Source organism: Vulpes vulpes, chromosome 14 (assembly GCF_048418805.1).
Source record: "Vulpes vulpes isolate BD-2025 chromosome 14, VulVul3, whole genome shotgun sequence".
In the NCBI taxonomy this organism is placed as follows: Eukaryota; Metazoa; Chordata; class Mammalia; order Carnivora; family Canidae; genus Vulpes; species Vulpes vulpes.
In genome coordinates this window covers 9,785,518-9,799,383 of record NC_132793.1, presented here as the reverse complement: position 1 = coordinate 9,799,383, position 13,866 = coordinate 9,785,518, and the positions used below count along the sequence as shown (strand labels likewise).

The 13,866-nt window shown below is 52.0% G+C and overlaps 1 protein-coding gene and 1 long non-coding RNA gene across 2 annotated transcripts in view; one reads left to right on the top strand and one right to left on the bottom strand.

Annotated features, from left to right (window-relative positions):
- The window catches only part of ATP9A (ATPase phospholipid transporting 9A (putative)), a 130,236-nt gene extending 121,112 nt beyond the window's left edge, over positions 1 to 9,124 (bottom strand). The window contains exon 1 of the mRNA XM_072735560.1: positions 8,971 to 9,124. Coding sequence (XP_072591661.1) covers positions 8,971 to 9,038 — 68 coding nt within the window. The 5' untranslated portion in view covers positions 9,039 to 9,124. The remainder of the gene's footprint in view (positions 1 to 8,970) is intronic.
- Positions 8,098 to 12,872, top strand: LOC140595337 (uncharacterized). The gene is made up of 4 exons (XR_011996863.1): positions 8,098 to 8,252; positions 11,399 to 11,664; positions 11,820 to 11,881; positions 11,996 to 12,872. It is a non-coding gene; the product is annotated as an uncharacterized lncRNA (long non-coding RNA).
- Positions 12,873 to 13,866: the final 994 nt, after the last annotated feature.

The following is a 13,866-nucleotide window of genomic DNA, read 5'->3' as shown; positions in this document are numbered from 1 at the left end:
GATCCCAGGACCCAGGGATCATGACTTTAACCAAAGCAGATGCTTAACCCACTGAGCCACCCAGGTGCCTCTGGGATCCAAACTCTTAACTAACAAACCCACAAAGCCATGCGTCGGTCTCTCCTGAGTATTCAAAACTGTAGCCTACAAAATTCTGATCTTTATTCTCCTAGCATTTTGAAGATGTGATAGACCGTAAAGAGCTGCCACTCCCAAATTCTCTACCCTGCTGCCACGTGGCAAACAAAACAAAACATAACAAAACAAAACCCCCACAACAACTACATTCATTGTTCCCGGAGGGAAAGAGAACTCAGCTGAGGAAAAGCACACTGGGGGAGCAGCGCTGAACACCTGCTCTGAGAAACACCCCACGTTCTCCTAACTGGGAGGCAGGCTCACCTGAGTTCTCGTCAGTTTGTGCCACACGTTCTTGGCCAGGATTAACTGCTTAACCTTTCTGAGCCTCAGTTTCCTTATCAGGAAAACGAGCGTAAAAAATACCAGTATCAAAGGGGCACCATGCAGCCTGGGCAAAGGAACCTCAGTTTAGAGCCAAGACATTGCAGATCCCGCATAAGCACTGGTCTCCTCCGTGGTCAGGGAGTGGGTCACTCCACGTGTTGATTTAAATTCTGCACCCTCTTTAGGATGCCCGGGTAGCTCAGTGGTTGAGCATCTGACTTTAGCTCAGGGTGTAATCCCGGAGTCCTGGGATCGAGTCCCACATCGGGCTCCCTACAGGGAGCCTGCTTCTCCTTCTGCCTGTGTCTCTGCCTCTCTCCCTCTCTGTGCCTCTCATGAAAAAATAAATAAAATCTTTATTTATTTTTTTTAAATTTTTATTTATTTATGACAGTCACACAGAAAGAGAGAGGAGAGAGAGGCAGAGACATAGGCAGAGGGAGAAGCAGGCTCCATGCACCGGGAGCCCAACGTGGGATTCGATCCCGGGTCTCCAGGATCGCGCCTTGGGCCAAAGGCAGGCGCTAAACCGCTGCGCCACCCAGGGATCCCAACTAAAATATTTAAAAAGAAAAAAACTTCTGCAGCCTCCAGCAAAAGGTAAGCATGAGCCTTGAGAGCAGGAGGTGCCCCCCCCCATCTTGCCCCACTGCCCCCTGCCCCCGGGAGATGAAGCCAGGCCGGGAATGTGTCCCCCGGGCTTACGGGATACACTCATGTGCACCGGCCACCGTTCACTGCAGTAACCACTCACCATAAATTTATTATCTTACAGTCCTGAAGGTCAGGAGTCCACAGCAGGTCTCGCAGGCCTCCAATCAAGATGTCAGCAGGGCCGGGTCCCCTCTGGGGCCTGTTTCCTTGATGCTTCCCCTTTCTAGACGCCCCCTGTGTGCTCCCTTCTTCATCTTCAAGGCAGCAGTGGAGCGTCTTTCAATCTCTCTCAGAATCACTCTCCTCTCAAGAGCGCTTGTGAAGACACTGGGCCCACCTGGCTAATCCAGGACAGTCTCCCCATCTCGAAATCATTACCGTAATCACATTGGCAGTCTCTCTTGCCATGAGACGTCACACACTGGCAGGTCCAGGGGGCTGTTATTCTGCACACCACCCCATACACGCTGTATCCCCTGGAACAATCCAGGTTTCCTTTTTTTTTTTTTTTTTTTTTTTAATTCTTGTCCATTAATTGCTTGACTTCTTACATTAATAGCACACAAGGGGGATGCCTGGGTGGCTCAGCAGTTAAGCCGCCTGCCTTGGGCCCAGGGCGTGATCCTGGAGTCCCGGGATCGAGTCCCACGTCAGGCTCCCTGCATGGAGCCTGCTTCTCCCTCTGCCTGTGTCTCTGCCTCTCTCTCTCTCCCTGTGTGTCTCTCATGAATATATAAAACAGAAATAAAATCTTAAAAAAAAAATAGCACACAAGGTTTTTCACATAAATCACCCACCAAAAAAACTCTTCACTAGAATATGAGTCTTGTATTTAAAGATGAGAACTAATTCACCTTACAGGCCCAAACACCACCTAAGCTGCTGTCCCTTAGTGGATGAAAAGAGACAAAGGCAGAGGGGACCCGGGGTGCCTTCTTTTTGCCTGCAGCTCCCTTCTAGTACCCCAAATTCCCCACCCCCGGTGCTCAAATCATGTGGTTAAGACTTGATGCCATCAACCAGTGAAGCTCTCTGAGCCACAGAGTCACATCAGAAGAATGAGTAAGCAGCCATCTGAGAACGTCCAACAGACTTCTTCCTGGACCATGGAGAAAAGGTTATCCGCTCCCCAGATCATAAACTGGAGATCAGCTTCAGGTCTTCCTTCTTTCAAAAAGGATTTACTGGGCACCTACTCTGTGTGATGGTGATTAAGTTGTCACCAACTGGGGCCCCAGGGTGTTCCCAGCCGAATGATCACAAGCACATGTCATATTCCAACTGTGTGAGACGGAAAAGGGGCAGGTTCTCAGAGGCTCTGAGGGGGATCTGATCTCTTATCAGGAACATCAGGAGAAGGCCTCCCCTAAGGATGTGAGACCGCAGTAAGGCTTATTGGAAGACTGAGCCTTGAGTAAGTGAAGAGGAGAGAGGGCATTCTAGGCAGAGAACAGGATGTCCAAAGGTCCTGTGTCAAGGGGGAGCCCAGGAGGAGATACCGAGCACAGTGTGGCTAGAGGAGAAAGGGGCCAGACTCTACCATACAGCATGTGAAGATGATGATGGAAGGAGGCAGGAGCCACAGCAGAACCTTCTGTGATGGTGGAAATGCACGTACCTTCAGCGTCCAACACGCAGGCACTGCCCACGTGTGGGTACTGGGAACTACCAAAATGTGGCTAGTGCCACTGAGGAGCTAAATTTTAAATTTCATTTAATTCTAATTATTTTAATTCTGAAGGTAAACAGCCAGATGAGGCTCATGACCACCATGGTGGACAGCACAGGCCCTCACAGAGATGGAAAGTCACAACAGGGCTTCGGGCAAAACATTTTCACGATCAGAACATTTGGCCACATCTGCTCTGGCTGCAGAGTGGAGACCTCACTGGCCAACACCATGGGTACAGGGAAGTACGTGATGATGATGATGGTGACCTTGAGGGACAAGTAGACAGATTCCAGGCCACTTGGTGGGGAGCAGGGGGGAGGGGGACAAAAGTGGGAGGCCGTGGTAAAGGATGAGTGAGGGAAGATGAGGGTGAAGGCAGTGTCCAGGATGATGCCTGGGTTTCAAGACTGTGCCTCTGAAGAGATGGCACCTGCTATCTGAACTTGGGAACGCCAGAGGAAGGGAGACCAGCCCGAGAGTTTGCTCTTGACCAGGTTGAGGGGAGGAGTGAGGAGGACAGAAGCCTTAGTTCTCTGGTAAGGTGGTCACTGAAGCCACACATATGGGTGAGCTCACCCCATACTTCTAAGGAGGTCCAGGACCAAATCTTGAGCAACTACAACATTTAATGGTGAAAGATGATGCAGGAGAATTGTACCATCGTGAAGGATACAAGAAATACCAACAAACTACATCTCTAAACTCCGGGTAGACAGGAGAAATGAACGCATGTGTCCACACAGAGACTTTACCGTATTATTTATAATAGGCAAAAGCCAGAAATAATCCAAATGTCTATCTTGGTTAAAAAAAAACAAAATGTAGGGATGCCTGGGTGGCTCAGCAGTTTAGCGCCTGCCTTCAGCCCAGGGTGTGTTCCTCGAATTCCAGGATGGAGTCCCACATCAGGCTCCCTGCAGGGAGCCTGCTTCTCCCTCTGCCTGTGTCTCTGCCTCTCTCTCTCTGTGTGTGTGTCTCTCATGAATAAATAAATATTTTTTAAAAATACAATGGAATCCTATTAAGCAATAAAAAGGCACTTTGAAACCATTGTGCTGAAAGAAATCAGACACAAAGACAGCATACTGCATGATACCATTTATATGAAATTTCCAAAAAATGCAAACTGATGGAAATAAATCAGTGGGTTTTTTTTTTAAGATTTTATTCATTTATTCATGAGAGACACAGAGAGAAGACAGAGACACAGGTAGAGGGAGAAGCAGGCTCCTCACAGGGAGCCGGATGTGGGACTCTATCCCTGAACTCTGGGATCATGCCCTGAGCCAAAGTCAGATGCTCAACCACTGAGCCACCCAGGTGCCCCAGATCAGTGGCTTTAAATGCAAATGGACATAGGGAAGCTTTTTGGGGGTGATGGAGGTGTTTGAACACTGAACTGTGGTGATGGCTGTACAAACTCTATCACCTGAAGGTGTTTTTTTTTTTTTTAATTTTATCTATTTTTAAATAATCTCTACACCCAGAGCAGGACTCAAACTTACAACCCAAAGATCAAGATTCTCACGGTCTTCCCACTGAGACAGCCAGGCACCCCTATAACTTTACTTAAAAAAAAAACAGGGATCCCTGGGTGGCTCAGTGGTTTAGCACCTGCCTTCAGCCCAGGGCATGATCCTGGAGACCTGGGATGGAGTCCCACGTCGGGGACTGCTTCTCCCTCTGGAGAGGGAGCCTGCTTCTTCCTCTGCCTGTGTCTCTGCCTCTCTCTCTCTCTCTCTCTCTCTGTCTCTCATCAATAAATAAATAAAATCTTAAAAAAAAAATCAGTGAATTGTGGGGCATCTGGCTGGCTCAGTTAAGCATCTGCCCTCAGTTCAGGTCATGATCCTAGGGTCCTGGGATCGAGTCCCACATCAGGCTCCCTGCTCAGTGAAGAGTCTACCACTCCCTCTCCCCCTCCCTGCTCTGGTGCTGTCTCTCTCAAATACATAAAATATCTTTTAAAAATCAATGAATTGTACATTTACTATATAAATATTTTATTTTATATAAATTATACCTCAATAAAGTTGTTTAGGGACACCTGGGTGGCTCAGCGGTAGAGCATCTGCCTTTGGCTCAGGTCGTGATCCCAGTCCCGGAATCGAGTCCTGCATCGGGCTTCCCACAGGGAGCCTGCTTCTCCCTCTGCCTATGTCTCTGCCTCTCTCTGTCTCTCATGATTAAATAAATAAAATCTTTAAAATAAAATTGTAAAAATAAAAAAATAAAAAAATAAAAATAAATAAAAAATAAAAATAAATAAAAATAAATAAAATAAAATTGTAAAAAAAAAAAAAAAAACAAAAAACCTTGGTAGAATATGAACCTAATCAGCTCTTTCCAATCCCAGTTCATATCTAGTTCCTAGTCCAAATACATCAAAAATCAAAGCATCCTCACCCAATCTGGCCACAAAGCCCAAAGGCAAAGTCTTAGTTCAACCACAGCGCAAGCTCCTTGCCCTACAATAGCACACCAGGGCCTCGACACACTTGGCTGGAATAGTTTAATGCAGTCAATCATTTTCCCAGGTTTGATCAGAACAAGGAAATCTACAGTATTTTTAATGTCCCAGCATCAAGGGCCCCTTCGTCTCAAAGGAGCATTCTGGAGAGCCTCCAATAGCAAACCCGATGCAAAGGTCTATTTTATTTATCACCATTAGCCCCAGCAAATACTACGTTGTATTGAATGCTTACTATCCGAAACTTTATATGGATTAAAGACAACCCTCTGAGGTATCCATAATTCTTATTCATCCCGCTTTACAGATGAAAAAAATGAGACGCAGAAAGGTAAAATAATTTTCCCCCAAGTGAAATGATTGGTCAGTGATGAGCCTGGGCTTGGACCAAGCTCAACTCCAGAACCCACGCCCCTACCAACCAATGCCTGGTGTCTCACCACAAAGGGAATTCCATGCAGTGAGCAACCCAGCACGTGAAGCCAGAACGCTTTCCAGCCACGCGGAGCACATGCCACGTTTCCGGACTGAACTGCTGCAAAAGTTTCCCGGCATCAGGATGCACTAACTTTCTCAAGAGAGACAAAACAGCACTGGAGCCACGCGATTCCTTCAGCAAATAAACTGCAAGTCCCGGCGACATATGCTGAGTGACCCCTGTGTTAATTACACTCTGTCCCCTGGGACTCCCGCCACCTAGATTTTTTTTTTTTGGTCTAACCATAAAAACCCAACCATTCTACAGCTTAGAGCCATTTAGGTGAGGTGAGTCGGCTATGTTCAAATCCACCCCCTCGCACTGGCTACCTCTGGGACCTCAAACAAATTATTTAACATCATGAATTTTAAATTTCCTTGTCTATAGAATGAGGAAACTAACTCCCAAAATTCAGAGTCATTATGAAGATTAAAACAGGGCTATTTATGTCAAACACCCCACAGAAAGCCAGGCCCATCACAGACAGTCCCTGACTGATGACTGTTCAGACTTTGGCTTTTTCAAAATCAATATGCATTTGATATAAACTGTATTTCCAACTGTAATCTTTTCCGGGTGATGAGATCCTCCCCCATGATGACGGGCAGCAATGAGCCCGAGCTGGCCATGAAATCACAAAGGTAAATACTGGTAACACTGACAACCACCCCACACCCATACAACCATCCTGTCTTTCACTTTCAGTACAGTAGTCAATGCAGTACGTGAGATATTCAACACCCTGTTATCAAATAGGCTTTATGTTACACGATTTTCCCAACTGTAGGCTAACTTAAGTGTTATGAGCATATTTAAGGTGGGCTAAGCTATGATGTTCAGTAGGTTAAGTGTAATAAATGCACTCTCAAGATATTTTCAACTTACAATAGATTTATCCGGATGTAACCCCTTCAAAAGTCCAGAAACATCTGTATTAGTTTCTTCTTCCTTTAACACTCCCCCTGCACTACATTTCAGGAAGCCTTTCCACCACTCTGCTTCCGAAAGTGTTTCCAAACATCAAGATCCCCCACCTTGATGTGGCTACTCCTAAAAAATACAAATTAAACAGAAATACATGCAAATGCCTGGCTCTCCTGATACATGATTTGAATCCGAATCTGTGTCACTGTTCAGGAAATATGTTAGTTTCAAAGTGGTAAATTCTAAACCGGGGTGTGATCCTCCTTTCCAATTCCAAACACATTTTTTTTTTCAAACACATTTTTTTTAACCATCTGCCCCACTCCGGCTGAACCTCCATATTAACAGTACCTATATCTCTATCATGATAATTATCACTTTTAAGTAATTATCTGCATTTTTCTCTCATGCACTCAATCAGGAGTTCTCAACTACCACAGCACAGTAAAGTCATCTGGGATAGCTTTAGAAAAATTAAATAGATGCCCAGCTCTCAGTACAGATTATTGTTTTTTTAAGATTTTATTTATTCATTCATGAGAGAGAGAGAGGCAGAGACACAGGCAGAGGGAGAAGCAGGCTCCATGAAGGGAGCCCTAGGTGGGACCAGATCCTGGGACTCCAGGATCAGCCTTGGGGCCAAAGGCAGACGCTCAACCGCTGAGCCACCCAGGCGTCCCCCCACTCCAGATTATTTCAAAGGTTTAACACGGGACACACACACACACACACACACGACAGGGATGGTAACTGTTAAGCTCCCCTGGTGACTGCAATGCACAGCCAGTGTCAGGAGCCTTGCTCGCCTTGGACAGGGCTTATTTAATCTTTGCATTCCAGCCACCTGACACCGCCCCTGCACATAGTAGGCATCTCATAATTGTTTTAAACGCAAATTAATAACTAGAGGCCTTGAGTCCACTCATCACACAAATTCATCAAAATATTTACTGAGCGTGTATACTACACGCAGCCACCATCCAGGCATAGAGCTCAAGTGAATGATCATTCTTTAGCCTTGAGTATGAGGATTAAAACTCGGGGGGGGGGGGGGGGGGTTGGGGGGGAGAACAGCGAAGGCAGAGATGGGGAGGGCGGGGGTGCATCTGTGGGTTCAATCTGCATTTTGCAGCCTCTCCCCTGCAGTCCTTAACCTCGCTGAGCTCGGTTCCTCCTCTGTTGTGCACCCACAGGGCCCTTCAGAACGTTCAAGGAAGACGGGGACAAAGACCCCACAAAATGGCAGCTGGAATCATTCCTTTTTTTTCTTTTCTTTCTTTTTTTTTTTTTAAATTCCACGCACACCTGCTGGAAGCGCGAGGGCTCGGCCTCCCCGGCCCCTGCACCGAGCCCCGGACGCCGCAGTCGGCGGCGGCCACAAGGAAATGCCCCGGGAGCGCAGGATGTTCAGGGGCAGGGCGGGCCCCAGGCCGCAGCCCCGCCCCCGGCCCGGGTCAGCCGCGCGGGGACGTCAGCCTCACCTGGGGGCCCCGGGAAAAGCACATTCCAGGCCCCCCCCCGCCCCCAAGAACTCCGACCGGCGGCCTGGCAGGGGCCTGGGAACATGCATTTATCCTAAGCAGCCCCAGGTAAGTCAGTCGCAGGCACAGTCCCCCCCACGGCCCCAACAGGTCACTGCCATCCTGGGCGCGGGACGTCGGCTCCCCGGGCTCTGCGCTCCACGAGGGGGAACCCCCCGCGCAGGCAGCCGGGGCCGCAGGTGCGGGAGAGGCACAGCAGGTGGCGCCCCCCCCCCGGGGCCCTCCCCGGAGTGCGGGGGTCCGAGTGCCCCGGGCGACCCGGAGGGGCCCCGCCCAGCCCCCTGCGCCGCCGGTTCCGATGCCCCCGGGGCCCGGGGGGCGGGGGGACGGGGGGGCGGGGGGGGGCCGGGGGGGGCGGGGGCTCCCCGGGCCGGGACGCGGAGGCGCGGCGGGGGACCCCGCGGCGGGGCTGCGGAGGAGGCCGAGCCGGGTCGGGCCGTGGGGCGCGGGCCAGGCCGCGGCGCGGGCCCCGGAGCGAGCAGGAAGCAGAAAGGGTGGAAAGGCCCGGCCCGGCCCGGTTCCGCGCGGTGAACGGCGCTCGGGCGGGTCCGCTTCCCGGCTTCGGAGGGGGAGAGGGCGGCGCGGTCCGGGGTCCCGGGGTCCGGGGGTCCCTGAGCGGCGCCCCCCCCCGCCCCCCCGCCCCGGGCACCCCCCGCCCCGGGCACCCCCCGCCCCCCCCCCGGCCGCGGGCTCCTGGCGCCCGGCGCGGCGCGGCCAACCTGCCAGGCCGCGGACAAAGGCGGCCGCGTCCCCGGGCCCCGCTCACCCGGCGCGGGGCCTGCTGTCCGTCCGCTTCTTCGGGCGCACCGGCTGCAGCGGGATGTTGTCCGTCATGTCGCCCGCGCCGCCCGCCTTGGCCGCCGCGCCCCCCGCGCCGCCCGGGCCGCCGCCCGCTCCGGCCTCCGCGCCGCCGCCCGCCGGCACCGCGCCGCCCCGGGGGAGGAGGCGGCGGCAGCGGGCGGGCCGGGCCCGCAGCGAGGGGGCGAGCTCGCGAGCGCCGGGCCACGCGCGGAGCCGGCCGCGCGGCCCGACCGACGGACACGGGCGCACCATGGGCCCGAGCTCCGCGCCGCGCCTGCCACGGGGGGCGGCCGGCCGTGTCCGCGCCGCCGCCGCCGCAGTGTCCCCGCCCCCCGCCCGCGCCGCGCGCCCCCCACGCGCGCCCACCGGCCACGCGCCCCCCGCCCACGCCCCGCCGTGCGCGCGCCCGCCCGCCGCCGCCGCCGCCGCCCCGCGCCCACGCACGCGCCCGGCCGCGCTCCCCCGCCCCCCCCGCAGCCCGCGATTCGGCCACCCGCGTCGCCTCCACGCGCGACCCCGCGGCCGCCAGCTCGTGCCCGCCCGCCTGCTCCCCACCGTCACCCCCATGCGCAGCCACATCCGCACCGGCCACCTCGCTCCCCGACACGCGTGGGTCACGCGTGCACACCTGCGCGCACACCCGGCCACCTCGCTCCCCGACGCCCACGGTCACGCGTGCACACCTGCGCGCACACCCGGCCACCTCGCTCCCCGACGCCCACGGTCACGCGTGCACACCTGCGCGCGCTCCCCAACACCCACGGTTATGCGTGCACACCTGCGCGCACACCCGGCCACCTCGCTCCCCGGCGCCCACGGCCACGCGTGCACACCTGCGCGCACACCCGGCCACCTCGCTCCCCGACGCCCACGGCCACGCGTGCACACTTGCGCGCACACCCGGCCACCTCGCTCCCCGGCGCCCACGGCCACGCGTGCACACCTGCGCGCACACCCGGCCACCTCGCTCCCCGACGCCCACGGCCACGCGTGCACACCTGCACGCACTCACCCTACCATCTCGCTGATGTTCACGATCATGCAGGCACACCTACGCACACGAACCCGGCCACCTCGCTCCCTGACGCCCACGGGTCACGCGTGCACACCTGCGCACGCGCGCACCCGGCCACCTCGCTGATGTTCACGATCATGCAGGCACACCTACGTACACACACCCAGCCACCTCGCTCCCCGACGCCCACGGTCACGTGTGCACAACTGCGAGCCTCCCCAACACCCACGGTTGCACGTGCACAACTGCACGCGCACCCTGCCACCTCACTCCCCAACATCCACGGCCACGCGTGCACACCTGCACGCACTCACCCTGCCACCTCGCTGACGTTCACGATCATGCAGGCACACCTACGCACACACACCCTGCCACCCCACGCTGACACAATCTCACACCTGGACACCCTACCACACTCACCTGCCGTTGGTTTCCCTCATCTACCCATCCTGAATCTTAGGCCTCACACACATGTGCCCCAGAATCACAATCGCACAGGGACATGCACCCTACCTCACTCCACTTTCAGACCCCCTCACCCACCATCCTTTATTTACCATCTCCCACCTTCAGTCTCCCACCTGGATCCCGGGGATTCACAATCACACACGTGCACACACTCCTTCCCTCAGCTACCTCTGGGGCTGACACTTGCCCGTCTGTCACTCGGACACATTCAAGCATGCTGAGAATCTCACGCACACACGTGACTTCCTCCACTCAGACCCACATCACACACTGTCCCACACAGGGCCTAGAACCCATGAACTTTCAAGTGCCTGTTAAAACTTTGAAAACCGGGGATCCCTGGATGGCGCAGCGGTTTGGCGCCTGCCTTTGGCCCAGGGCGCCATCCTGGAGACCCGGGATCGAATCCCACATCAGGCTCCCGGTGCATGGAGCCTGCTTCTCTCTCTGCCTCTCCCTCTCTCTCTCTTTGACTATCATAAATAAATAAAAAATTTTTTAAAAGAATTAAAAAAAAAAACAAAATTTTGAAAACCGGGGATCCCTGGGTGGCTGTGCAGTTCAGCACAGGCCTTCCGCCCAGGGCCTGATCCTGGAGACCTGAGATCCAGTCCCACCTCCGGCTCCAGCGTGGAGCCTGCCCCGTGTCTCTCATGAATAAATAAAATCTTTAAAAAAAAAAAAAGGATGAAAATCTAAAAAAAAACCTTTGAGAACAGAAAGAAAATGAGTCGTAATGAGGAAAGACAGGAAGGGGGAAATTAAAAATCTATATGTAATTGAAGAGCCTCAAAGTGTAAAACCTTGTAACCTGCGCTGCTGTAACTGAAGCAAAGTCTTAAGGTGTCACACTTCATATATTTCACATGGAATATGGGTGTGTTTTAATGTGTCTGCTATGATCCACTAGGTATGTGTCTGGGATCCTGGTCTGGGATCCTGGATGAAGGAAGGTCGATCCCAACCCAAGAAGTGTGACTTATCTCATGTCGGAGTGAAGCTCCTCATGAAGAGAAGCACGGGGCTAGAGGTGCTGCATTGCACCTCTGAAGGGAAGACAGCATCGTTCGGCCAACAGGACCCGTCTGCTTTGCTTTCTGCTTTCTCTCCCGGATCTGCAACGGTGCTGGACACGTGGCATGGCACACAGTCAACACTCAATAAATGCTTATTGAGGTAGAGGAAATGTAAACACCTGGATACACTGATTATGGCATCAAAGTAGGCCCCACCCTGTCCCCCCCTGCTCCCCTGGAAGTCCCCCTTAATCCCCACCCACCTCACATCAGCTACAAACCCCAGGCCCTCTTCTCCACTCTGCCACCACGCAGGCTCACAGAAAAGACCAGAGATTGTGACCCAGCGTCCCCCACACAGCTGGGGCTCGAGAAAGGTGAGCTTTGGTTTTTATCATGCACCTAAAACGTGCGGGGGGGGGGGGGGGGGGGTCCATATTTAATCCTCCAGCAGCTCCGCCAGCTAGGTCTAAATCAAACCCATTTTACAGGTGAGGAAAGCAAAGTTCAGAGTGGCCTGCACAAGGCAATGTGGTTAGGAAGGCGCTGAGCTGGGCTCCAGGGCCTTGCGTTTCACGCTCCAGGAAGCAGGACAACGGGCCTCCCAGGATCAGCTGAATCAGTTAGGACACTTCCAGCCACCTACTAATCCCGATTCCAGGTATCTCCAAGCTCTCATTTTCTAAAATCTGGAGTAATAGCAGTGGCTCTGTCATCAGAGACCCTACATCACTGTCACCACCTCCCAACCACAGAATCAGAGACAACTTCCAAACTGCCAGACCTCAGGTTTCTCACCTGTAAAGTGGGGGATAATACAAGCCTCACAGGATGGTTGGAAGGATTAAGTGAGTTAATCGTAAATATAAAACAACGGGAGAGTGGCCACACAGACGAAGCGCTCTGTAAGGCCCGTTATTACAGAATTGGAAGGGCTCAGTGCAGTCATGGGAATAGGAAGCACTTAGCACAATGCACGCATGTGGTAATACTCGTGGAAGGTTTGCTATTACAATTCCTCCTCTCTCCCCAAAAAATAAAAAATAAAAAAATTTCCTCCTCTCCCTACTGCTAAGAATATACTTATTTTTCCCTAATTAAAGAATGAGCACCGCAGTATTTATCCAGTGATTGTCTCTGGACAAAAGGATTCCAGGTAGATATTTAAAATCTAGTTTAGGGATCCCTGGGTGGCGCAGCGGTTTGGCGCCTGCCTTTGGCCCAGGGCGTGATCCTGGAGACCCGGGATCGAATCCCACATCAGGCTCCCGGTGCATGGAGCCTGCTTCTCCCTCCGCCTGTGTCTCTGCCTCTCTCTCTCTCTCTCTCTGTGACTATCATAAATAAATAAAAAATTAAAAAAAAAAAGATTTATCTCTTGCTTGGAATTAAAGATTGTTTATTTTAAAAAAATAAATAAATAAATAAATAAATAAAATCTAGTTTAATTTATAGACTTTTTTTTTTTTTTTGGTAGCTTGGGATTTAGAGAACACTTGAGCAGATAGCAGAAGGAGCTCCATATACTCCCCCCACATCTACTCCACCCCCCCACCCTCCCATTCCCCACTCCCCTACTCCACCCTGCTCCAAACTCAGCAGTTCCCTTGTCATTAACATCTTGCATTAGTGTGGTACATCCAGGTGCATCTTACAATTTTCCTCATTTTTATCTATTCTATTTTTTCTTTAGTGAACGTGTATCACTTTTACAATGTTTTTACGTAAATAATTCTTTATTATTTTCTTTTTAAAGTTTTTTTTGGTGTTTGGTTTGGTTTTGGAATCTCTGCACCCAATGTGGGGCTCAAACTTATGACCCCAAGATCAAGAGTTGCATGCTCTTCCAACTGAGCCAGACACCCCTAAATAAGTAATTTTTAAAAGACCAAGGAGCTCCCTCTTACTCTTCAGAGGTAATAACATTTTCCTACGAAAAGAAGGATGAGGGACACCTGGGTGGCTCAGCAATTGAATGAATGTGTCTGCCTTCTGTTCAGGGCGTGATCCCAGGGTCCTGGGATCGAGTTCCACATCGGGCTCCCTGCATGAAGCCTGCTTCTCCCTCTACCTATGTCTTTGCCTCTCTCTCTCTATCTCATGAATAAATAAATAAAATCTTAAAAAAAAAAAAAAAAAGGACCTCTACCTATGTCTCTGCCTCTCTGTATCTCATGAATAAATAAATAAAATCTTAAAAAAAGGACCTCTACCTATGTCTCTGCCTCTGTCTCTCTGTATCTCATGAATAAATAAATAAAATATTTTTAAAAAGGACGATTTTTATTGTTCTTGTGTTTTCCCAAATTTTTTAGTACACTTTCATAAGCATTGGAGAAGACACTTTCAAGATTTCAGCAAG